Source organism: Microtus ochrogaster, chromosome 10 (assembly GCF_000317375.1).
Source record: "Microtus ochrogaster isolate Prairie Vole_2 chromosome 10, MicOch1.0, whole genome shotgun sequence".
NCBI lineage: Eukaryota > Metazoa > Chordata > Mammalia > Rodentia > Cricetidae > Microtus > Microtus ochrogaster.
The window spans coordinates 76,225,830-76,252,962 of NC_022016.1; the positions used below are offsets into that span (position 1 = coordinate 76,225,830).

Genomic DNA, 27,133 nt, shown 5'->3' on the forward strand with positions numbered 1-27,133 from the left:
GAGGATTTACAGGGAGAGGAAAGGACATTTGCAAGAGATTTTTTTTTAATGCTTAATTTTTTTTTTTTAGGTTTATTTATTTTCTGTGTGAGAGTGTTTTGGCTTCATATATGTATGTGTACCATGTGGGTGCCTGGTGCCCGTGGAGGTCAGAAGAGGGCATCAGAGCCTCTAGAACTGCAGTTAGGGTGGTTGTGAGCCAGTGTGTGGGTGCTGGGAACTCAGATCGTCTGCAAGAGCAGCAAGTGCTCTTAACCACTGAAGGCCTGCAAAAGCTTTTGATGACCTCTTACGTGCCTAACTGTTCTAAAACCATGATAATTTAAAGTATACAGTTCAGTGATTTTAAAACAAATTTGAGACAGGGTCTCCCTATATCGCTCTGGCTGGCCTTGAACTTACTACACAGATGAGGCTGGTCTCAAGCGCATAGAGTTCTGCCTGCTTCTGCCTCCCATGTACTGGGTGGGATTCAAGGTGTGGGCTGCTCCATCTGGTGGTTGTGAGCTGTCACGTAGGAGCTGGGAAATGAACTCAGGTTGTCTACAAGAACAACAAGAGCTCTTAACCACTGATCCTTCTCTGCTGCCCTGAGGAAGCTTCAGTGATATTGACATAGTCACAAAGCTGTGTAATCATCATCACTTATTCAGCACCCTTGACCTACTTCCACCTTCATGTTTAGCAGGATCTCTCTGAGACAGTATGAGGTCTGTTTTAAGAGTGAATTGGGCTGGGAAGGGGGGTGGCATAAGCCTTCAATCCCAGCACTCAGGAGGCAGAGGCAGGTGAATCTCTAAGTTCGAGGCCAACCTGGTCTACAGAGTGAGTCCCAGGACAGACAAGGCTACACAGAGAAACCCTGTCTCGAAAAAACAAAAACCAAAACCAAACAAACGAAAGAGTGAATTAGGATGAACTAAGAAAAAAAAATCAGGGAGAACTGAGTAAGATTTTTAGTAATGGAAGCCAGAATAATAGTGACTTGAGCTAGGAGGTTGGAATAGCCTCTGACTAGACGGGGAAGGCCATAAGAAGATCAGGGTTTGGAGAGACAAGACAGGGCTCAATCTGGTTCTATTAAATTGGATTCAGCTGTAGATAACCAAGTAGCTATATGGAATAAGCCGCTGCTTAAGACAGAAGTCCTGGCTGCAGAGATAAACGAACAAGTCATTCCCACATAGGCAGTATTTGAAACTAAGACTCAGGAGGCCCTGAATCCAGTCCTCAGCACCATAAATGAATAAGTGTTTAAAACTAGGAAACAGATGAAGATCAGCAAGGGAGCGAGGGAGAAGATCTGAAGTTATTCATCGTGGTGCTCACCTATAATCCCAGCGCTCTGGTGGGGGCAGGAGGATCCGTTCAAGGTCATCCTTGGCTATGTGGTATGCTTGATGCTGAGCTGCATGAGATCTTGTCTCAAAAAAACATAATAATAAATAATTCCGGGAAGGTGAAGCATTGGCAAGGGAGATTAAGAAAGAGAAAAATATAGTGTCCTGGCAGCCAAGAAAGGACAGTTTTAAAGGGGAAGGAATTTCAACTATGTGGAGTTAAGAGGTTATCTACACGAGAACCACGGGGCTTAGCAAAACGGAGGATATTAGTAACCTGGAAACAAGCAGTTTTGGTAATTGGGATGAAAACCTGGTAAGTCTGGGAGATAATACGTGGAAAGAAAAGAAGCAGAAACCTAGGATGGAAGGAAAACTCCTGGAACAGTATCCTGGAGCTGCATGAGTTCAGGAACAGAGGACCAGTGCTTGCTGGGGGTACACACTGTGTCCCCAGCAAGCAGGGAGAAAGTGGAAGGCTTGGGCACAGGAGCAGTTTAGGGTTGAGTGAGCTGGTAGATGTTCTTTTGAATAAGGAGGAAACAAGGGCATCTGAGTCAGGGTAGGAGGGAGAGATAAGAGATTTGGAGAGAGGGGACACCATGGAGGAAGGTAGGGGAGTGAACAGACTGGAGAGTGTGATCTGATTGCCAATTAGCCTCATGATTTCCCTTGAAATGAATACTAATACACTGGCGTTCATGTAGTCATGAGTCTGAAGCACACTTGTGTTTCATGGATACAGGCACAGAATAGGCAAAGAGCTGGTTTTGAGAAAGGTGGTTTTGTTGAGTATGGCAGGCCAGCAAAGGGCCCATGGGGCCAGGGGCAGGCATATGGTCAGAGAAGTCATTGCTATAATTGACACCAGGATTCCAGATTGACAGAGAGGGAGGCAGGACACGGGACTGAGGGACAGTGAAGAGATGGTAGGGGATAAAGAGGGTTGAAACGGACCTGAGAAGTGGGCAGCAATGGTCCTAGTGGTTTTAGGATGGGAGTTTTAAAATTCCTGCTATTAATGATGAGGTGCAGGTGTGACCTAAAGTGGCTGAGGTGGGGTTAGAGAACAGCATCATTGCAGGAGTCCCAGAAAATGAGTCCAAGATGCTGGAAAGCTCATCTTGGTGGATTCCAACTGCTGAGAATTATGGATGTAAGCAGGTGAACCTGTTGCTATTCACTGGCCAACAGAGGGATCAGTGGGTGGCATAGCTTCATGATATGAGATGCAAAGCTGGGGGGGTTGTTTTGCTTTGTGAAGGAGAGAAGCAAAATGATCTGCAAGCAGGAGTGAAAAGCTGCAAGCAGCAGGGAGAAGCCACAAGCAGCAGGGAGAAGCCACAAGCAGCAGGGAGAAGCCTCAAGCAGCAGGGAGAAGCTGCAAGCAGAAGGGAGAAGCAACATTTATCTCACCTCTCGACTTAGCCATGCAAGGGTGATGAGAAAGGAAGCAATCAGCAATATGGAGACTTTGGAGGAAGGCGTGTCCTTAGAGCTGGGTTTCAATTGCGGCCAGCAGGGGAAGGAAACACTTAGATGAAGTTGTTGACAAAAAGAGGGGAGGGATAAGGCTAGAACAGACTTGCTTTTTTCGAGACAGGGTTTCTCTGTGGCTTTGGAGCCTGTCCTGGAACTAGCTCTGTAGACCAGGCTGGTCTCAAACTCACAGAGATCCGCCTGCCTCTGCCTCCCGAGTGCTGGGATTAAAGGCATGCGCCACCACCGCCCGGCTAGAACGGAAGATTTTAAGAGAATATTATGAGCTGGGTGGCAGATTCCAGTGATAAGGGGTGGCCTAGCACGCTTGGGCTTGCCATGACTGACCTGGACAGACAAGAGGCCAAATGAAGCCAATCATAATACAGACAGATGCCCTAGGACTGACCACACGTGCTTGTGTGTGAGTTGGGGTGAGGGTCTTGCTCTCTCTTGATCTGTGTTCTCAGAGCCCTAGAGGCAGCAGCAGGGCTCTTCTTGTTCTAAGCACCTGCTGTCCCTCTCCATGTAACACATCCATAATTGTTGTGGCGATACACAACAGATGCTGTTTATGTAAGATGCCCTCACCTGAAGATGGGTTAATAAAGCCTCCCACAAGGCTGCTGGGAGCTGACTGTTGGCTCTTCGCCAGCACTGTGCTCAGCGCTTCCATCAGTTCATCCACAGTCTCTGGAGGCAGGGGCTGTTGTTGCCTGAGTACGTGGGGGCGAACACGAGTTCACAAAGGTAATGGTAAGTTTCAGAGTCCAAATTTGAACCAGTGTCTGTCTGGCTTGGACTTTTGAAACTTCAGAGCCCACTCCGAGTGACACACATTCTCCAGCATGTGCGTCTTGTTCAAATCACCACAGAAGTTGTCCTCTGACCTCCATACATTTGCCTGGGATTCATCAGACACACACACACACACACACACACACACACTACATACACTGAAAAAAAAATTAAGGGTTTTAGCAAAGCACTCCGGAAATGATGAAAAGACTAAGAATTATACTTATTGGGGGGTGGAGAGATTGCTCAGTGTCTAAGATTTCACCGACTTTGCAGAGGACCCGAGTTTGGGTCCCAGCACTCACATCAGGCAGCTCACACCAGCCTGTAACTCCAGCTCTCAGGGGATGCCTGTATTCACATATGCACGTGGTTAAAAACATTTAAAAAAGGATTCTGTTTATTGTGCAGCCGGGAAACATTTGGCAGGTGCTTTTCTTGCCTTTCTCCTCTATGGACCCTTCCCCTGCATTAAGCACGTGGCGGCTAAGGAAACAGAAGGGCTTTCACCAGGTCTTCCTGAGATGAATAAATGGCACAGCTGGGATTCAGTTAGCCCTGCCTCCCACTGATGTCTGCACTCTTCACACCCAACTCTCTTCACCGCCCAGGGTACCCCGGAGACCTCACAGGAGACTGAGAGACTCACAGACATGGCTAAAATTTGGAACCTCCAAGAAAATACTCCCAGGAAAGGACACATTATCCGTTCCATCTTATCATCTCTTGGTTTCTTAGCTCCCCTGTTTCTCAGCCTCCCCAACCTCCTCCAGCTTCACAGTTGGTTCAGCCCCACAGGTGGAGCAACGCTGGTGTGTAGGAAAATAACTAATTAAGTTAGCAAGTGATGCAGTAGCCTCTAAGGCAACCTTCCTAATACTGTGACCTTTTAAGACAGTTCCTCGAGCTGGGCAGTGGTGGTGCAGGCCTTTAATTCCAGCACTCGGGAGACAGAGACAGGGGGATCTCTGTGAGTTCGAGGTCAGCCTGGTCTACGAGAGCTAGTTCCAGGACAGGCTCCAAAGCCACAGAGAAACCCTGTCTTGAAAAACCAAAATAAAAGCTAGTTCCTCCTGTTGTTGTGACCCCTGACCATAAAGTTATTTCTTTGCTACTTCATAACTGTAATTTTGCAATTGTTATGAATGTAATGTAAATATCTGATATGTAGAATATCTGATATATGTCCTCTGTGAAAGGGTCCTCTGACCCCAAAAAGGGGTCACAACCCACCAGCATTCAAACAGGCATGTGAAATCTATGGAGACCATTCTTATTCAAATCAACACACATGATACACACTTGCCTCAGGTGCATCACACACACACACACACACAAACACACACACACACAAACACACACACACACGCACACAAGCTAAGGGTTTTAGCAAAACACTCAGAATATCCAGACATATTTATTGGGAATGGTAGAATTACTGCTCTAAGGAGCTGCCGAATGTTTGATACAAGATGACATGGGGCTCAGTTAGTTCAGCTACAGCCTAAGCAGAATGGACACCCGGCACCAGCAGTGTCCGATTTTTAGTTCCTTTGACCATAAGGCAGGACAAATACCAACGACAACTTCTTAGTATTCAGTGAAGGCCCAACAAGACCCTCCAAGGAAAGACCTTAGCGCCATGTTCGGAACAGATGCTCAGCAATCAAGCGGAAAGTTACACAGTGAGGGAAGGAGCAGAAACTAGCGCTGACTGTTCTGTTAGGCTGTGTTGTGTGGCTGGTCTGAGATGGCCACTGTCGCTTTTAGGATCAAAGCCATGAGTCTGAGAAGGTTGAGTCATCAGCAGAGAGATTAGATGGGAGTCTAACTGCTTTTCCTCCGTTCCAGTGAAGATGGGGACACAGCAGGGCTCTGGCCAGTTGCTGTGGAAGGCCGGGATTCTAAAGCTTCCCTGGATCTTGCCTGGTGTATTGCTAAAGGAAGGGGTGGGAGTATAGGGAGCTGAAAGGCCTTCCTTCTGCGGCTATGTGCCTCCGCTACACTGTTGCCCTTCACCTGGGTTGCCGGGTGACCACTGGAAGCGGCTCATCCTCCCTGTTCCTGTGCCTCTCACCTTCCTCTGTGAAGTCGGCCGGCTCTGTGAATGACGCAGAGGCTCTGAGCTCAGGCCCCATGGGTAGGCGGTCAAGTCCAGGGCATTTCTCTCCTTCCCCCTTGAGCCACACTTTTGCTCCAGCTCAGAACTAAGGCATACGTTCTACTCATCCCACTGATAATTTTACATTAAAATTTCAGCCTTCTTCAGTTTTGTTCCAAAATCCTTCTTCCCCTTTGATCTAGGGCCTCATGTACCCCAGGCTGGCCTTGAACTCTCTCTATAGCTGAGGATGGTCATGATTTCTGATCCTCCTGCCTCAGCCTCCCAAGTGTTGGGAATTACCAGTGTGTGCTGCACCACCCCCGTCCATAGCTCTCTCCTGAAGGCCAGCAATAAGCCTGGCTGTCTCCTCTTTCCCTTTGCTGCCTGATTCCGAGTATTTCACCCCTAGACGGCAGCAGTAACCCAAACAGAGTTTCCCGCTCTGAATCTCCTTTCCAAGGCTCTCTGATCGCTGTCATGCCAGTGGGGTGGGTGCGTGGGTGGGAAAGGCCAGGTTGCCCATCAATGCACAGAAAATTCTGCCCGGCCAGTTACTTACCCTTCTGGAAGCCTACCAGCCGCACCCCCAGTCCCAGCACTCAATACTGGGAATATAAATAAATAAATAAATAAAACAGTCTTAAATTTATGCCTGATAGTGCACACCTGTAATCCCAGCACTTGAGAGGAGAAAAGATTAGGAGTTCAAGATCATCCTGAGCTACACAAAGAGGCCACCCTGGGCTCCCTGAGACCCTGTCCTCAAAACCAAAACAGGGTCTTAGATTTACAAAATAATTTCAAAGTGAATACAGACTTCTCATCGCTCCCCATTCACTACCCCTATTAGTCCCGTTCTGCGGTAGCACAGCACATTTGTGCTGTATCAATACATTCTTAAGTTTATAATTTATATCATTGTCTTCTGTCCCATCTCCCCTTTCCCCCCATTCCTCTGTGTCTGTGTGGGGGTGCACACATGGCCAGAAGACAGTTTTCAGGAGTCAGTTCTCCCCTCCCATCGTGTTGAGGCAGTGACTCTGACTCTGATTATTTCTGGCCCTGGACTGGCTACTGTGTGAGTGAATCTCCTTCTCTGCCTCCAGGTTCACCATGGGAGTCTTAGGACTGCAGATTCCAGCATCAAACCATCAAATCTGTTTGTTTGTTTTCTCCACGTGTGTTCTGGGAATCAAATCAGGCCACCAGGGTTGCACAGTTAGCACTTTTACCACGTACCGCCCTCCCCTGGAGTCAGCTCACTGACCCTGAATGATTTACATTTTCACCCAGCGTCCTTTTTCCCTCCCAGGATCTCATCCAGAATACCACTTATACTTAATTGCGCCCTCTTCTTTGGTTGTTTTTCTTCGTATTCTGCCTGGGCTGTCCCCTCCTCCCTCCTGAGCACCCCTCTTCTCTCATTCTCTGTCAGAAAACCCTCGACTTTAAAAATTCAGTCCAAGCATCATCCCTTTGGGTCGCCAGCCTGGGTTGGAGCCTTCTTAATTTCCCACCCCTGCCAGCTGCACTGCAAGCATCTAGACTATAGGGTCTTCTACCCAGACTGAAATTTCCCAGGGTGGTGGGAGGGCCTGACTCATGTCTGTGTCTCCAGCACCAAGCCCTGGGCCTTGCCAAGAATAAGGGTTCTGGGAGCTAGGGAGAATGGCTCAGTGGGTAAAGCACTTGCAAGCATGAAGACCTAAGTTCAGATCCCCAACATCCATGCCAAAGCCAAGTGTGACAGTACGCGCCTATGTTGAGGATTCAGACTCAGGCAAACCCCTAGAGCTCATTAGCAGCCAATCTGGCTGGATCTGTGAGAGCAGGTTCAGTGGGAGATCTAAAAATAAATAAATTAATTAAAAAAATAAAATAGGTGGAGAGCAATTGAAGAGGACACCAGGCTTCTACCTCCTTCATTCCAGCCTCCTCGGCAGAAACTGTTTGTTTAATTAATTTATTTATTTTTATTTTTAAGATGGAGTCTTGATATGTTGTCCAAGTTGCCCTTGAATTCTTGGGTTCAAATAATCCTCTCCCTTTAAGCCCCGAAGTATCTGGAACTATGCTATGCTGACAATTATCGTTAGGATTTTATGTGTATGGGTGTTTCTGCCTTTGTGTGTCCATATACCATGTGCATAGTTGATGTCCACAGGGGCCAGAAGAGGCCATCCGAGCCTCTGAAACTGGAGTTACAGAGGATCAGAACCTAGCATGTGGGTGCTAGGATTCAAACCCAGATTCTCTCTGGAAGAGCAGCCCGTGCTCTTAACCACAGAGCCATCTCCGCAGCCCCGAAGCTGACAGTTTTTAATAGGGTTCCAAGCTGAACTTTCCAGTTGCTTTTTCTAGCCGTGGAAGGGAAGAAGGGAGGAGAGACGGAAGGAAAGGGAGAAGAACAAGTGACCAGAGAAACCCGAGTGACTGAGAATCCCTCCCGCTCGGGCTGCCGTGAGGTGCTGCTTTGGAAGGAGAGAAAGAGATCCTCACTGGTCAGAGCTCACCCCACCAGAGTGTGGCTGTGTCAAGGGATTAAGCCCAAAGCCTGCCCTGGACATTTACCACCTGCAGGGGCCATAATTAACCCTTGAATTTCCGTCTAGTCGTAGTTTGTTCAGCAGGCGCTAGCCTGGCACGGTATGCCTTCGCTCCTGTTCCTTCCTCTGAGTACTTCCCTGCACCTCCCGCTCCTGGGAATCTGAGGTTTACGGCTCCAGAGGAAAGAGCAGCAGATTGAGGGCAAGCTGTAAACTGAATGAACATGACTCATGTTTAGACTGAGCTGTAGAGCTGCCAAAGCATTGTCACAGCGCTATTTCCCACTCCCAGCAGGGCCCAGAAAAGAACATGATTGATAGCACTACTTTTCAGTTCAGCCTAGTTCCCGGGATGCCAAATAACTGGTCCAAAGTCACATGCTAGGAAGCGGCAGAGCTGGGGTTTGAACTCAAATACTCTTGATCCTCAAATCCCTAGCGTGGTACCCTTTCCCATTAAGTGCTTGCATGCGTCCATAACCCCAGTATTGAGGGCGCAGAGTCAGGTGGCTCCTGGAGACCCATTGGACCGCAAGTGTAGCCAACTCAGTGAGCTTTGAGTTCAGTGAAAGATTCTGTCTCAAAATATGAGGTGGCAAGTGGTACCGGAAGACATCTGATGTTGTCCTCCCGTGTTTACATTCACAGCTCACCCCTACGTTCACACACATGTGCGCGTGCGCGCACACATAAACACTTGCATCCATGCACGCGTGCGCGCGCGCGGGCGCGCGCACACACATACACACACAAAACTAAGGGACAAATACGTGCTGAAGAGAAGGAATACTAAAAAGATAAGAATGGAGCTGGGCAGTGGTGGCACATGCCTTTAATCCCAGCACTTGGGAGGCAGAGGCAGGTGCATCTCTGTGACTTACTGCCAGCTTGGTCTACAGAGCAAGTTCCAGGACAGTCTCCAGAGCTGCACAGAGAAACCCTGTCTCCAAAAACCAAAAAGAAAAAAGAATAATTTTAGGAGGTTTCTTGGGCTGGAAGTGGCGACTCATAGCCTGACAGCCATGGCTACAAAGAAAGACTGTGTCTCAAAAGAGGTGATTCCATACCTGATATGAAAATAGAAGTGGGTGCCTAGGTGAACAGAGCTAAAAAAAATAAAAATAAAAATAAAAATTTGTGACCATCTTCCCAAAGAGGTTTAATATAGCAGAGAGAGTTATGGGTGTTATCTGTTCGGTTTGGTCTTGATTCTAGCCCCATTTGTCCCCTAGGTGTGCTGTTTAAAATGACCTCCCAGGTAGGTGTTGTTTCAAACATTCACAGTCAACCAACCAACTAACCAAAACCAGAGTTTGTAGTAGAAAGAGCTCACGGACAGAGTTTACAGTCTGGTGACAGAGACAAACACCTTGGCAATTCATAAAGATAGGTAAGGAAGGCTGTGAGCTCAGATCCTCTGGTAAGGGTCTTTCCTGCTGTGTGACCTGAGGCCAGATATTTAACGTCAGTTTTCTGTGGGATGAGTATGAAAAAGAATTTCTCTGGGGAAGTGATGGGAACCGGTACAGTGCCTGATATACCCTGTTGTACCTAGCTGCAGCCAGTCGTTATGTCTGCCTGTGGGGACTGGAGAGAGACAGAATCACCCAGGAGGAAGAGGTGCGTGAGCTGAATTCTGAGTGACTCACAGGCTCCAGGCAGAGGAGACAGAGACTTAAGAATGAGCTATGGATGGTGGCAGGAACTGGGATGAGTAGACTAGGGAGGGGTGGCGAGCTCTTGGGCCCTGAAGTTAGACAGCCGGAGTGCAGCAGCTTAACATGGGGAAGGCCAGACGCTGGCAAGTCTCTTGACTTTCCTCTTTGGTTTACTGCTCAACTCTGTCTCTTCGTGAGGATTGTTAAAGTGATAATGCCTGGAAATCACTTGTCATAGTTCCTGATAGGATGAACTCAATCCATGTGGGAAGTTATTATTTGATTGTAATAATCACTTTGTCCTGACTTGGGATGCATAATAGCAGCATGTAATTCCTTAGAGTCAGAAGTAACATTTACCATCTGGCCTAACTTCCCTATTTTAAACATGGAGAATCCAAAGTCCAGGGAGAAGGGTGTTGATCTTAAGTGTACCAAGCAGATGAACACTGGGATTAAATCATACTTGGGTCTCTTGGATCCAGCCTGCACCTGTGGTTTTCCGGCTCTTCTCAGGCTGCCTCTGACAGGCTCCTCCCTCCCTCCTTCCATGGTTGTCTCCCTTCCCCTGTAAATACATTTCAAGGCTTTTGCTTCCTGGAGCTGAGTGTTGATCCTATTTTTAGACCTCTCTGGCACCTGTATGCAAATGATCCTCAGGGGATTCGTCTGCTATGGAGACTCTGGCCAACTCCCCAAAGAAAGCAGCAATGAGGCCAGAGGGAAAGCACAGCTCGGGGTAGGCTGGAGATCTTGGACGCCTGACTTCTTTCTAGTTAAGTCCCAGAGGTCCCTGTGAGCTCTTCGCATCTCTTATATGTAACTCCTCCGTTCTCATCTGGAAAGGAGTTCGGTAGGGCTCTTGGGCCAGACCTCAAGCTGAGGGTTTGGCTTTGAAATATCACAGCAGAGGGTATCAGTCATGGCCCTGGCGTAGGTTCTGGGGGAATGGTCATTACTTTCAGGAAAATGGGGCTAAGATGACCATTCTGAGGCAGAAAGGACGAGAACTCAGGGCTGACAAGGAGAGGGAGCAAGGGCTCAAACGCTTCCTCCACAAGTCCATGTCCTCTGATTTAAGCAACAGCACTCCAACACGGCCTTGTTAGCTAGCACACCGTCACTGAATGACCTCCAGGTGATAGCCCCATGTTGGGTGTCACTGTCCAAGTGTCTTAGCCTGGTGTTCAAGACCTCAGAGCCCTAGCTCCAGCATCTCTTGCTACTTCCTCCCCACCTTTAAGTCGTATGCTCCAGAGAAAATAAGATGCTAGCAAATGTAAGACACATCCCAGCTTCAGGGATGCTCGACTGTAGGAAAATGAGCATTTGAAAGTCTGTGAGACTGTTTGAACCCCTCCGAGAATGGAACTGCCTGTGCTCCCCCCAGATGTGCTGTTTCAAGCCTACCTATTTTTGTGGTGCTTCTTTTTCAGCTGTTTATTGTGGAAAAATTCAAACATATACTCGAGTAGGAAGAATAAATGGCACATGACTATAATAATAATAGATAGTATATACCTATACGTCCAGCTATAACAATTAGTAGCTCATGAATGTCCCTCCATGTTTTTCTCCCAGTTCCTTCTCTCTGGATGTCTACTAATAATAATAACAACTGTCAGTACTTGCTAGGGACTTTTTTTTTTTTAATTTATAAAGGTAACATGTGGTCATTAAAAATAGTTTGAAGACTAGAGAGTTTGGCTGCATGGATAAATGCACTTGTCATCCAAATGTGAAGACTGGAATTCAAATCCTTTAGAACCCATGGGAAAGCCAGACATGTGGTATGAGCGTTTGTAGTCCTGGGGCAGGGCTCTTACTAGGAGATGGGGGAGCGAGACAGGAGAATCCCTGGAGACTCAAGGGCCAGCTAGCCTGTAGTATGCAGTGGAAAAACAACAAAGAGACCCTTTTCTCCAACAAGGTGGAAGCTAAGGACCAACATCCAAGATGGTCTTCTCGCCACTACACATATGCTGTGGCACGCCTCTGCCCACAGTTACACACACAGATGTGTATAACACATGCACACACACACACACACACACACACACACACACAGGCATGTTATGCATGCATATTTAAGTTATGGCCAGCCAACTTTAAAGAAAACATTATTGAGACTCTATTGCATTTTACTTACTTATTTTATGTGGAAGAGGCACACGCCATGGCACACTGGTAGGGGCCAGAAGACAACCTGATGAAGTTGACTCAACCCCTCCACCATGCGGTTCCTGGGACTGAACCCAGGTTGTAAGACCTGGCGCCAAGCTCCCTTTCCTGCTGAGCCATCTCCCTGGCCTATCATTAGTATTCTGATTGAATTCTTTTCTGTATGCTTCCTCTGAATTTTTAACATTGTTGAGGTCATACTCTGTATTCAGTTTTATTCCTCACCTTTTCTCTGGTCTGATATCGTGACGTAAGCATAGCTAATATTAATAGAAAGTCCTAATGAATATTCATTTAGTGATTTCATTATGCTTTATGTGAAGGATGTACCGTGGCCGTTCAGAAGCCATCATTCACCAGTTTATGTTGCTCTCCCCTCGTGTCCAGGACACAGAAGCCGTCAAAGAATGAAGCGCAGCCTTTGTCCCTCAGAGCTTAGCGTTCGCCCCTTCTCTATCACTTTCACTACTTTGCAACTCGGAGCTGTTGTGAACCGTGTTGCAGTGGTCATCCCTGCCAGCAAAACCTGTCCTGCGTTCACTTCCTCTAGTCAGCTTCCTGGTGATGCAATCGTATTTTACTTTACCTTTGTGGGCAGCTAATAATGTCTCATTCTTAGTAAATTCAGTAGACTAAAACAATCAAAACCCCTCAATTCAAATCACACTGGTATGATTACTAACAGATACTATCTCTTTCTTAACCATTTCTTTTCTGCAAATGTCGGTTCGGCGGAGGGCGCTATTTTTACCACAGCAATTTCCCAGCGCCAGACCTGACTTTTTCATTTCCTTGTACTTGCCCTGACCTCAGGAGATACTAAGTATACTCTTGTTCTAGGTTTGACTTTTTCCTCCTGTTCCCCTTCCACCTCACTTTTCTCCCTGCATCTTCCTGCCTTGAAGGGGAGTTGGGTGAGTCATGTAGAGGATACGGCAGGTGGCAAATTGTGTGAACTCAGAGAGACTTCTCAGAATGCTGGGAGTGATGCTGCTGTTGATTTGGAGGCAAAAGGAGTAGAGAGGAAGTGGGCTGGTAGGGCTGAAGCTAAATTTATCCATGCGAAGTGCTGGGAGTACAAGCGAGCGATGGATTATTCAACACACACCTCTAGAGTCCCTGCTCTGTGTCCCGATACATGGGGATGCTCGTAAGGACCTTCCTGATGAAGAAGCTACAAATGAGGCAGATGACCAGGAGTGGTCCACTAACTGGGTACCCGTCGGAAGGGTTCAGACTGAGTGGAGATGTGCAGCAGACAGTTGAAATCTTCCATCTGTAACTGGAAAGTGAGGGCCTGGGGAGGATAAGGAGCCAGTATAGGACACATAGCCAGCACGGGGAAGAGAGAAGGGAAGGGCCGACTGGGCGGCCGTGGCAGCGGAGGCAATGCCTACCTTTAATCCCAGCACTTGGGAGGCAGGGGGATCTCTGAGTTTGAGGCCAGCCTGGTCTACAGAGTGAGTTCCAGGATAGCCAGAGCTACACAGAGAAACCTTCTCTCCAAAAAACAAAACCAAAATAACAACAACAAAAAGGGAAGGACCAGCAACCTGCTTGCCACAGACACCAAGCAGAAGAAGGTTCGATAAAGGGGCTAGGCTTTGGCGATGCTACTTTGGATTGCCATGGCATCATACAACCTTCCCCTCACTCGTTCATTTCTTTGTGGATGTTTGCTGCCAGGTGCTAAGCGTTGCTGTTGACATTGAAGGCATAGAAATAACAAGGCACAGCCCCATTTCCAGTCTAAATGAGAAGTGCAGGTGGGAGTGGAAACAAATCCCTGACATGCGCTCTGATTGGTCCATTCTACATGCATTTACTGAACATCTAAGACACGCCAGATGCTTTGCTAACAGTGAAGGGAAGCCTGAGGCATTCAGTTCAGTTCACCTGCTTCAGGTAAAATTTGGTGTCTGGGCTTTAATGAAAAGCAACAGTCACACACGCCAGCGTTTTTGAGTTGTAAGGACTTTGTGTCAGAGACCAAAGCTAAAGTTAACACAAGGTACTCATCTCACTGAACTTTCAATCTTCATCTAAAAAGTGATGGCGTTGACCTCAAGTGTACCTTTCACAGGATTTCCATGGGCGTGGCAAGCTCCCCTCCTATCTTGTGTGGGTTCTGCCAATAGGAACCACACAGGTTTTATCCACTAGTATAAACTCAGTAAATATATAGGGAATTGATGCTCTCACAGGAACCTTCTATTTCTAATAGTCTGTGTCTACTGTTGCTAAAATAAAGAAACACATTCGTTCAATGAGCCAAAAAGAATGACAATGAGGTCTGGCAAGGTGAGTCAGTGTGGAAAAGCACTTGCTGCCAAGCCCGAAGACCTGAGTTTGGTTCTTGGGCCCTACATGGAGGAAGGAGGAACTGATATCTTTGTGAAAAAGAGTATTTGTGTAACTATGTAAAGATGTGTTGCATTTGTTTACGCTGCATTTGTTTAAGTATGTAAAGATGTGTTGCTATTTTATCTTGCCTGCCTAAGGCACCTGATTGATTTAATAAAAAACTTAATGGCCAATAGTTAGATAGAGGAAGGATAGGAGGGACTGGGGGGCAGAGAGAAAAGAGGGGTCAGTCAGTCAGTCAGACATGAGGAAGCGGGAAAGCAGGATGGACAGAACACAGATGAACCCCAGGGCAGCACATAGATCAATAGAAATGGGTTAATTTGAGTTTGAAAAAATAGCCAGAAACAAGCCTAAGGTCGAGCATTCCTAATTAATAATGTCTCTATGTTATGATTTGGGGGCTGGCTGACCAAGAAAGCCTGCTGCATTCCATAGTTTAACCTGTCTCTGTCAGTAACTCTGAAAAGGACCAGAAGGGGGAGGAGTGTGTATGATGTCACACACTCTTTCAAATGAGTCCTAAATTAGTTTTGTTTGTTTGTTTTGTTTATTCAAGACAGGGCTTCTCTGTGTAACTGTCCTGACTGTCCTGGAACTCACTCTGTAGACCAGGCTGGCCTTGAACTCATAGAGATTTGCCAGCCTCTGCCTTCCAAGTGCTAGAATTAAAGGAGTGTGCCACCGTAGCCTAGCTAAATTAGTTTCCTTAATTCAGTACCTAGACAGCCCTTGAAGTCCTCACTGACATTCTTATTAAATGCCTACTGTGTGCCGTTTGCCAGAGTTAAGGACCTAGGGTTTAGTTATATTTGATTTGACTTCAAGATGCTCATAGCCTGAAATAGAAGACAGATAAATAGACCAGTAACTCCAAAAAAATATAATGTATGAAATGATATAGTTGGTACCAAACTATATTTGGGCAGAGAGCAAAATCTCTTTGTCTCTGTCGTCTGTCTGCCTGTCCCCCCACCCCATGTGTGTAGAACTTGGTGAAAGAATCAGAAAAATACACACACACACACACACACACACACACACACACCTCACCACCCTGAGACTTTGTAGACCAGAGTGGCCTTGAATTTAGAGATCCACCTATCTAGGCCTCTCAAGTGCTGGGATTAAAGGCGTGAACTGCCTCGTCCAGCAGCACAGAACACTTCTGCACAAGGCTGTATGTAGAAGAGTAGAGACTTGGGACTGGGGATACAGCTCAGTGGTAGAGCACTTGGCTAGCATGTGTGAGGCCTTGAGTTCAAACGCCAGTACCCCCCACAGGAAAAAAAAGGAAAGGAGAGGAAAGGAAAGGAACAGATCAGACAAAGATCAGCAAAATCCCAGGGGTGCGAAGAGTACACAGTAATCAGGCAAAACTGGAGCTCATTGTTCTGTCAGGGAATGAGATGGCAGGAACTAGAAGGGCCATGAGAGCTAGATCATGAAGAGTCTATCTTTTGAGAAGCTGTGAGCTTTCAGAATCCAGGAAAGGCCTTAGACACGGAGAAAGGTGGTGAGATGTGAATTTTAAAAGTCCATCTGGCACTCATGAGTTCCATCCAGAACATTGAGGGCATCCAAAAAAAAAAAAAATAATCCATCCTTCCAACGGATCTGTCGGAACACTCCAGCCTCATGTGCTGGGCCAGACACTGGAGATCCAACAGTAGGCAAAACCAGACATCCTGTTCTCATGGCCTTGCAGCTTGGCAGGGTAGACAGACACTAATCAAACAATTACACAAATAAATATGAAATTATAGCGGGGATGAGCCCTACAAAAGAGATGCACATGGTTCCAAGAAAGCGTGTTCTTGAGCGTTTGATTGGCTGGGGTAGTCAGGGCAGCCTCTTGGCTGGGCTGAGTGAGCTTTTTAGTACTCACGGGACTAGGAAGGCTCTGATTGGATGGGCCTCCCTGACCTCTCTTGCCTCAGAACCCACATCCAGTGCAAGCTGATCTTCATGGCAAACAGACACCATAGACTTAAGCAAACACTGCTTAGTGATCTTGTCCCGAAACAACCCCCAGCAAAGATTTGAAATTGAAAAGGAGAAGGTCAACTCCTTTGGCCCTTTAGGTCTTTGAGATAGAGGTAACCATTCCTTCAGGATTAAACGAAACACGGCTCTCAGTGGATTCCAAGTTCCCTTCACGGTTCTGGTCCTGTTTCAGGTGATTGAAAGTCATCTGTGTTGCTGTGTGAAAAGAGCATTGGTGTCTTGGAGACGTGAGACCTAACTTTACTTAGGCCCCCCGTGAGAGTGTTCATTGTCAACTGGACAGAATCTAGAGTCAACTAGGAGACAGGGCTCTGATTGTGTTCACTGACGGTGGGAAGGAAGGCCTGCCCACTGTAGGCGGCAGCTTTCCCTGGCTATGATCCTGGACTATATAAATGGAGAAGGGGAGAGGAGCAGAATACGTTGTGACTAGGGCTTCTAGCTCCTGCTGCCTTGACTTTTCTGCCATGGTGGACTGAACCCCTGGATAGTGGTCTAGAACAGCAGACTGAACCCCTGGATAGTGGTCTAGAACAGCAGACTGAACCCCTGGATAGTGGTCTAGAACAGCAGGCCGAGCCCCTGGACAGTAGTCTGGAACAGTGGACTGAGCCCAAGGACAGAGTTCTAGAATGGTAGGTCAAACTCCTGGACAGTGACCTAGACTGATGGATGAACCCCTGGACAGTGCTCTAGAACAACGAACGGAGCCCCTGGACGGTGATCTAGAACAGTGAGCTAAACCCCTGGATAGTGCTCTAGAACAGTGACCAGAGCCCCTGGATGGTGATCTAGAACAGTGGGCCAAGCCCCTGGACAGTGGTCTAGAACAGCAAGCTGAACCCCTGGACAGTGATCTAGAACAGTGAATGGAGTCCTTGGACAGTGATCTAGAATAAACTCTTCTTTAAATTGCTTTTGTCAGAGTATTTTAGAACAAGAAAATAATCGAAAACAGTGTCTTCACCACTGCCTGTCTTCTGCTGCTTCAGGCTTCAGCTGCCCCTTTAGAGCAGCGGTTCTCAACCTGCGTGCCATGACCCCTTTGGGATCAAGAGATTCTTTCACAGGTTTGCCTAATCAGAAACATGGATATTTACATTATGATTCATAACAGTAGCAAAATTACAGTGATGAAATAGCAAAAAAACTTATGGTTGGAGGTCACCACAACATGAAGGGCCTTAGCATTATGAAGGTCAAGAACCCCTGCTCTAGGGGAATGGAGATACTGACCCTTTTCCCACAGGGATTTAGCTTAGATAATGGGGGTAAAACCCTATAAACTCAAAGAATTAAACAAATACAAGGATCTAAACATTTGGAGAAATGCCCCGTGAGTGGAGCATTGGATTTGTTCTGTGTCTCCAGAGAACAGAGTTAAATCAATAGATAATTATACTCATAGATTTCAGTTCGGCAAATGGAGGAAGTGTTTTAATGATCAGAAGTGTCCATCAACGGAATGCCTTGACAGGGGGTGGGGCCCAATGTTGGAAATACTCATTGTAAACATGCTAGTAAAGTGAGTGCTTTTGAGTGAGGATGTAGATTAAATAACCTTGAAGTTTCTTTCTTAACTTTAGGATCCAACAATCTGGTCACCAAGCTAAGCGGAGAAGCTGGGAGGGCGTATGTGGCACCAAGTGGCAGGGCGGATATGGGGAGCACGGATGAAAGTGGCCTGTGATGTAACTTAAGGGACCACCAAGAGAAGGAGACAGTGCTGGAGCAATATTAGCGAAGGACCTATGCTCTGTACATATGATTTCATTTGAGCTTTGTAGGTGATTTCTAACCTTGTGCCCAGGAAGACAGAAGTGTTGGCCACCGGATTGGGGCTTTATGAAAGCACCTGGCACATGTAGGTGTCCCTTGCCATTGTCCGTGTGTCTGTCTTGCACATTGACAGGGATGCTGGAGGCCAGAGCAGTGGCTTGCTCACTCTGGTGTCTGCTCTCTGGCATAACACTTTGCTGATGTGGAGAGCTCACAGAATGTCCATTACCTTAAAGTGATTTGATTGTTCTTGATGACATGGTCTCCTTCCTCAAGTAGCCAGTGAATCACTCATCTTTCTTTCTGCTCCTTCCTGTCTCCTTTTTGGTTCTATTTCTGACTCTCATCACTGGGAATGAAATCAATGTTTGTCAATGTGATTTTTAAAAATAAAAGATGGGGGTTTAAGAGTGGTTCTCTCGGCCACTTTCCATTTAGCATTGAGCAGTGAGAGCTGGCTAGTTGTTCCCAACCCTGTTTTTCTTTGTGTGAAATCACAATGGCACTGTCAATACCAGCAGCTGCTGCTATGGGCTTTTGGGAGCACCCTCCGTGTCATGTGTGATCTGCCAGGCTCTAGTAGACCTCGTTTCTCATCTTCACACAATTCCTTTGTTTGTGCTGTTACCATTGCTTTGTAGATAAGGAGATTAACTTTTAGATTTGCTTATTATTTTTTCTTGTATATATGAATATATAAAACATTCGTATATGATGCGTACCGTGTCTGTGCCTGGTGCCTGAGCAGGTCAGAAGAGGGCCTTGGAACCCCTGCAACTGGGTAGGTGACTGTGAACCACCATGTGGGTGCTGGGTACTGACCCTAGGTCCTCGGAAGGAGAAACAAGTGCTCTTGACCTGCTAAGCTGTCTCTCTCTCTCTCTCTCTCTTGCCTAAGCAGATGAAGAAATTAAAGTTAATTATTTATAGAAATGATTTAAAAGTTAAATAATAATGATGAATACTCACCTACTCAGTTGCCTATTATGGGCCAGACATTTTATTAAATTACCAAAGCCCTATTCCCTATGTGAGGAACAAAGTCTCCAAGAAATGAAATAATCGGTCCATCCACAGTTACACGGCTAATGAAACGCCTGCCATCCATTCTCTTTCACGCTGAGACTTTGGAGTTGGCTGTGATAATTCTGAATGGAGAGGGAAGTGACATAGGGCATGAAGCATGTCCACTGGAGTTGGACAGACCCAGGGAAGTGCAAAAATAATAGCTGGTGTATGTACCAGGACCTATTCCCAGAACTTTTTTCTTTTGAGACAGGGTCTTACATAGCCCAGACGTGCCTTGGACTCATTCTGTAACTGAGGACGGTCCTCCTGCCTTCACTTCCCAAGTGCTGGGATTACAGATCTGCACCACCATGCTGGTTATACCCTTATCGTGGCTTGATGGTTGAACTCGAGGCTTCACACATGCCCGACAAACATTCTATCAACTAAACTACATCCATAGCCCTTTTATGTGTAATCTTCATTTTTAAAAATCCTATGAATTAGGCATTGTTATTTTTCCCGTTTTACAAGGAAGAAGCTAAGGCCTCACCCAAAGTCTGCTCAAGGAGAGAACCATGAAAAAGTGTGGATAACAGGAGACAGCAGTTATTAGAAGTCATCTAAGGGACTGCCTCATGGTGACATGCTGATCTGGAGAGCAGAGAGCTGACGCCAAAGACCACGCTTTCGGTGGTTGGGATATGGCTCAGTTGATAGCGTTTGCCTACCATGCAGAAAGCTCTGGATTATATCAGGAACTGCATAAAACTGAGCATGGTGGCTCATGCCTGAACCTCAGCACTTGGAGGCAGAGGCAGAAGGATCAAAGGAACCCTCAGACACACTGCAAATTTGGCTTTGGGCTACATGAGATGCTGTCTCAAAACAAGCATCAAAACCCCCATGCTTTGAAAAATGATTTATTGATTTTTGTTTTATGTGCATGAGTGTTTTGCATGTATTATGTATGCCACATGTGTGCCACAGAAGCCAGAGAGGGGGCTGGATGTCCTGGCTTCAGAGTTGTGGACCACTGTAAGCTGGGAACTGAACCAGGGTCCTTTGCAATAGCAGCAGGTACCCTGAACTGCTGAGTTGCCTCCTCAGCCCTAGCCCCGGCCTTTGTTTAAGGGGCAGAAGTTGAGACTCTGCTGTGTTTGTAGCCCTGTGTGAGGCACTGGAAATACAGAGATAAAGCTGACTCCATGTCCAGGCTCATCTATGACTTCATAATAGGATTTCCAATTAGTTGGGCATCAACCAGATCACAAGATTTTTTTCATTAAAGAGTTAGGCCATAGACCTGGGCAGACACATGAGACTAAACACTTTTACAGACACAGTTCAGGGGCAGTGCAGGAGCCCAGAGCTGGCTAGACCCCTGGATCAGGAAGCGTGGCTTTATTCTAATCCTATACGACAGGACTCAGGGCTGAACCTGAGACTACTGGGAGCCTGTGGCATTGGCTCAAAGAACAGGAAGCAGAGGCAAGAGCATGGGAGAAGCAAAACACATTTTGAAACAGTGTTTACTGGGTATGCATACGCAGAGAGGGGGGAGGGGGAAAGGAAGGAAAGAGAGAGAGGGAGAAGTAGAGGGGAAGGGAGGGAGGGAGGGAGGGAGAGAGAGAGAGAGAGAACACACACGTAAACATGGCGCACGGCAATTATTCCTCTTACTTGTACCTAGGTTTCCAGCGTTAGGTGTATACACTCTCAGTCATTGTTCATCCTGCCGCTCACTCACTCATTCATGAGCTTGAGAGTGTGCTTGCCAGATGTCTTAGGGAGAAGTGCTCCGTGTGGTCAGAAGGATAATCTGGGAGCAACTGGGAAGAAGAGTAAGACTCTCAAAGACTTTGCTGAGAAGATGCACATGCAAACTTCAGGCTTGGTTTTATTAACTCAAGTTATACAAGTCTAGGCCAGAGCTGAGTGGCTAAGAGCATGGAGAAACAGGACTTGTGGCAACAGCTGTTGCCCCTTTTCTTCCTCCTCCTTTACCTCTTCTTCCTCCTCTCTCTCTTCTTTCTCTTTCTCCACCTCTCCCTCCTCCTCTGCCTCTTCTTTCTCCTCCTCCACTTCTTCTTCCCCTTCCTCCACCTCCTCTCATGCCCCACTTCCCACCATTCTTTAAATGCCTAAGTACGCACAGGCACAAATCTCTCCATGGGTTGGTGAGATGGCTCAGTGGGTGAAAGCTTCTGTTATGCAAACCTGACTACCTCAGTTCTATCCACAGAACCCCCAGGCGGAAGGAGAAAACTGCAACAAAGGTATCCTACAGCCTCCACACATGCACATGCTCCTCCCCTTCACACACAGACATGATAGACAGATAGATGATAGATGATAGATAGATAGATAGATAGATAGATAGATGATAGTAGATGATAGATAGATAGAGATAGATAGATAGACAGACAGACAGACAGACAGATAGATGATTCATAGATAGATAAAACCTCTCTACTGGGAAAACCTCCCTAGGAAAGTCCCTGGTGCCCTCCTTATGCACATCTTTAGGTGAGGCTCCTGGACCCAGTGCAGGCAGGCTCCACCGACAGGGATCTCATGTTGTTTGCTATCCATTGTTTTGTTTTTCTGAGTACCTGATAGGACTGTATTGTCTTCCCCTTTAAAAGTTGTGTCTGGATATTTGATGTGCTTCACCTAATGAAATGGGGAAAAGAGAAGCTCAAAGAACTCACATGTGGTTCCTGCGCTGTCTTCCCCTGGGTAGCGGCTCTGTCAGTCTTTATCCTGAGCACAGGAAGATGCAAAGCAGAGCACCCCGCCAACCCTTGATGGGTAGGCACCAATGATGGAAGGAAACAACTGTGTTCCAGCAGCTAAAATTACAGAAGAGCCCAGCCAACCCAGATAAAATGATCTCTGCTTTCTGACATGGTCTGTAACTTTCCCGGCACTGCTTTTCCTCACCTGAATTCAGATCACCTTTTCTTTGACCACTTCTGATGACATATTGTCTCCTATTGCTAATGACTAGTTCAGTGATAAGTAAGCCTCTCTATGAAGCTCCACCGAGGCTTCCTGAGAGCAGGGATGGTGTTTACTCCTGTGGGACCTCCCTTTTCCTCGAGGTCCACTGGCCACCAGACCACAAGGATGAAAGGGAGCAGAGGCAGCATGCAGGGCTTTGTACGGCTTGAGGGTACAACAGAAACTAGCCTTCCGGGAGTCTGCTTCGTGTTACAGTTCTATTTTATTTCAGAGGAAGGGGCATATATTGGATGGAGACCGGGGCTGGGGCAACACCTAATTTGCCTTTGGTAGCAGGGTCCTACCACACAGCTGGAGCACAAGCCTGTAGCCTGTAAGGTCATAGGCTCTAGCAGAGAAGCCATTGCTGGTTTTCCTAAATGGACAAGTTGTGCACATCCTATTGCTGCCAAATATTTCTGTCCATGCCAATAGAGTAGTCCTGCCGTCAGCTTTCGTCAGAAGGCTCACTTTGCAATGAGGAGTAGCACCTGTAAAGACTCATACCCGGCTGAGTGCTGCGAACACGGAGCTGCTGACTGGGACTTCGGTGCTGAGGAAGGAGTGGGCGGAGGCAGAATGCTGTCTTTGGAATATCACGTTGTTGCTTCACTTTTGTTTTGAACTAATGTGTAAGCGTGAGTGTTCTCTCTCACACTCGGGCATTGCGCATGTGCGGAAGTCAGGGAACAAGCTGCTCGCATCCATTCTTTCCTTCTACCGTGCAGGTCCAGGACATTGGACTTGGGTCATCAGCTTCAATGATGGACACCCCGACTCACTGAGCCATCTCACCAGCCCTGGTGTACTTTAGCTCTCACATCAGCTGAGATTAACAGTATAAGACTTATGCAAGGTTGGGTCTGTCAATATCCTGTCGAGGGGGGGGGGGGCTCTTGAGCTTCCTCTGACCAGGAATTGTGGACAGATAATGGTATCTCTGTGTGTGTGTGTGTGTGTGTGTGTGTGTGTGTGTGTGTGTGTGTGTGTGTGTGAGAGATAGATGTGTGTGTTTGAGAGACAGGGTTATGAGGCCCCATTCTTCCTTGAGTACCCTAATAGGGTCTTGATGGCTGCTGTAGAAGGAGAAGCATTTCCTTTAGAGGTATAGTCACTGATAAAGAGCCCGTACTTCTAAAAGCAATTCCTTTGCCAGGACCCTATAAGTTACTCTGATGGAACTCTTTGCTCATAAAAAGTAAAGGAAGGAAGGAAGGAAGGAAGGAAGGGAGGGAGGGAGGGAGGAAGGGAAGAAAGGAAGGAAGGGAAGGGAGGATAGAGAGAGAGACTAGGTGGGAAGGGAAAGGAAATCATCAAGAGTGGGGGGGCAGGAAAGGGTAATGGGGGTATACATAATAAAAATACATAAAAATATAAAAAGGCCATATTGAAACCTATTATTATGTACAGTCACCATATGCCAATTAAAGTGAGGATATAGGGTTTTTAAAAATATAATGATTATCCATTTACATTTCTCCTGTGAATTATTCATGCATCTTGGCCATTTTTCCATTGGAGTGCTAATTATTTTCTTAGTGTTCCTCCAGTTATATCACAGTGCAATAAGCATAAAGACTGCTTCTTAAACATGCCTTGGATTGTTAGTTAATTGTCTTGGGGACCTTTCAGGACGCCAGTCAACTTCCTAGGAGACTGATTCCTTCCTTTTCTCACCCAGGATACAGCTGGGCAAGAGCGATACCGGACCATCACCACAGCCTATTACCGTGGGGCCATGGGCTTCATTCTGATGTATGACATCACCAACGAGGAATCCTTCAATGCTGTCCAGGACTGGTACAAACCAAATTCATTCGCTAATTCCTTCATCCAATTGTTCATGAAAACCTAGCCTGTGGTAAGCCTGTGCTATGTGTCAAGAAAACCCAGGTAAATCCGTCATGGCTCCTGATTTTAAGATGGTCTCACAGTAGAGGGAAAAAAACATCAAACTAGGCGTGGGCCACGGAACTGTCAGGTGACAGGTGTTGTCCTGCTTTGCAAGTTGCTGCCGTGGTTAAATACTGACCGAAAGTAACTTGGGGAGGAGGCTGTTTATTTTGTCTTACAGCTCCCAGGTCACAATATTTATCACGGAGGGAAGTCAGGGCAGAACTTGAGGCAGGAGCCTGAAGGTAGGAACCGAAGCAGAGTACTATGGAGGAATGCTGCTCGCTGGCTTGCTCCCAGCCCTGTGGCTTGCTCATACAACCCAGGACCACCTGCTCAGAGGTGGCACTGCCCTCAGTGGGCTGGGCCCTCCCACATCAATCATTAATCAAGAAAGCGCTCCCACAGACTTGCTCACAGGCCTCTGATGGAGGCACCTCAGCCGAGGTTCCCTCTTTCCTGGTGGCTCTAGTGTGTGTCGAGTTGGTGACAACTGACCATCTTCTTCAATACCAGTGTCAAAGAGAGGCATACAGGCGGTGGGAACCCAGAAGAGGGTGCTCTCTGGTCCAGCCACTGGAGTCAGGGAAGCCATCTTGGGGTTGAGGACATGTATGCTAAGTTCTGGAAAACAAACAGGAGTTAGTCTGAGGGACAAATGGCTAAGAGTTTCTAGAAAAAGAATACAGATCTGCGAAGATGAGAAAGTAGGTAAGAAGTTAAGAGAAATGTAGGCCATGGGAGGGCTTGTGTAAAACGTTTGAATTTTACCCTGTAGACAATGATATTGGAGTTTGAAATGAACTAGTTCCAAGTTTTGTTTCAGGATGACTCCTCTGGCTACAGCGGCCAATGAGCCCACATAGCGTCTGTCACTGGGCTGGGCTTGGGCCCAAGAGTAAATCCAGTCCAAGTTCAAAAGGATTCTACCGGCAATGGGAATCATCACAACACTCCAGAGACACAACCTCTGAGTCACTGACACCTTTCTTCTTGGGGTACCACTTGCGGGGACACATGAGACATAAATGAGAAGGAGGGGCTAATCAGTGGAGGACAAGAGAAAGTGGCGTGTCTGTGTCATCACTGTTCTTTAGCAACAGCGGAGGCGAGTGAGCCGTGTAGCCAGCAACAGTTGACCAGCTCTAACTTTTGTCTCCTTTCTGCTCATTACTGTTTTCCTTGTCTGGTTTCTGTTACTATAGCAACATAGTGGGGGTGGGGCGGGGCTTTATATAGCAAAGATATTTGCTAGCTCACTGGCTTGCAGGCCCAAAGTCTAGACAACATGGCACTGGGTCTGGCAGGGGCCTCCTGGCTGTACCATGTCATGGCCATGGCAGGCAGCATTAAACTTATGGGAGCATAAGTAAGAAAGATTGTAGGGGAATTCAGGAAGCTGGAGAAGGGGTCAGGTTTGTTCTTTTGCAGTTCTTGTAAGAACTAATCAGGATCCCTCAAGAATTATACCCATCCCTTCGTGGCCTAATCACTTCCCACTGGGTCTCACCTCTTTTGATTGTTTTTGTTGGTTTTTGAGATAGGGTATCACTAAACCTTCCTTAATGTCTTTCCTCTGCTTCCCTCCCTCTCTCCTTTCCTCTCACTATTCCCTTTTTCTCTTTAGTCTCTCCAGTCATGACCCCCCCTCCTTCCCTGCCAATCTTTGTCTGCCTTCTCTGTGTCTCTCCAGGAGTCACCCACCCTGCTCCTTCCCTGTCGGCCATGACCCCTCTCTCCTCTCCACCAGTCTCTGCTCACACTGCCTCAGGAACACGGTGACTTTAACACCTAAACCTAGCGATGGTTTTCTAAGAATAACCCGAGCTCACTGCTAATCTGGGAGCTGAGAGAGGCTGAGGTGAAAGGAGCAGGGGATGATGAAAGGGAGGGCAGAAGACAACAGTCAGGGGTTGGCTTCCAGTGCCTGCCTTGAGATCGAGTGTCCATCGTTCCCAGATACTGACCTTTGAGTTTGCTTCCAGACAACTTGGTCTCAGTCACCCGAGCCCCAATACGCAGCGAGGCCTGTCTCTTTGCGAGCCCTCAGCAAATGCTGACCGAGTGTATTTTGTCTCTTAAGGGAATGAATGGCCTTTTGCTAGATGAAGTCAGTGGTGGGGTTGCTTTGAGGAGCAAAATTAGGACTAGGTCCACGTTGGAGCTAGGGTCTAGCCAGACTGAATGTCCACGTAGGTAGGGCCAGAGTCAAGCTCTGCCAGGATTAGTCATTCGCAGACCAGACACTCACCAATCATCCACTGCCACCCCCTCTGCCCTCTGTTCTGGAGGCTGGCATCCCAGAGATGCCGAGGCCTGTCGTTGCCCCCACTCCCTGGAAAGAGTTTAGTCAAGCAGAAGAGATGTCATGGTGAAGGCACAGGGGATTAAAGGGGATCATCTCACCTAATGGGGGAGTTAGATTGAGAATTAGGCCCATTCCCCCCAATGTCTACGGTATAGGGCCCTATTTTATTCCTCTAAATTTTTCTAATAATAGAAGTTAAACCTGTCCACTTTGAAAAATGTACAAATATTTGAAAGGTGTTTTTTAAAGGTCTCACGATAGAGCTACAATGGTAGCTCACACCTCAGATCCACACTTGAGGGATTAAGGCAGCAGGAGCTCCATGAGTTGGGGCCAGACTAGGCTACCCAGTGAGGCCCTATCTCAACAAACAAACGTCTCATCATTGAGCTGGGAGTAGTGGCTCATATCTGAAATCCTGGCACTGGGAAGGCTGAAACAGGAGGATCACTGAGTTTGGGGATCAGCCTGTGCTACATACTGAGTTCCAGTCTAGCCTGGACTACAGTGAGACTCTATTTCAAAGTCAAAGTCTCAAAATAAATCAAGCCTTATAGTCTCTTTATATAAATAGAACTATTTAGCACCTCCTAAGGACTTGTATATTGGGGCAGGATTGCATGCAACTGGTAGGGGTGTGTGTGTGTGTGTGTGTGTGTGTG

General features: G+C 47.1%; 1 protein-coding gene across 1 annotated transcript in view; it reads left to right on the forward strand.

The window, feature by feature from the left end:
- Rab3b (RAB3B, member RAS oncogene family) overlaps positions 1-27,133 on the forward strand; it is a 61,116-nt gene that overhangs the window by 20,353 nt on the left and 13,630 nt on the right. The window contains exon 3 of the mRNA XM_005353561.2: positions 23,952-24,070. Within this exon, the coding sequence (XP_005353618.1) occupies positions 23,952-24,070 (119 nt within the window). The remainder of the gene's footprint in view (positions 1-23,951; positions 24,071-27,133) is intronic.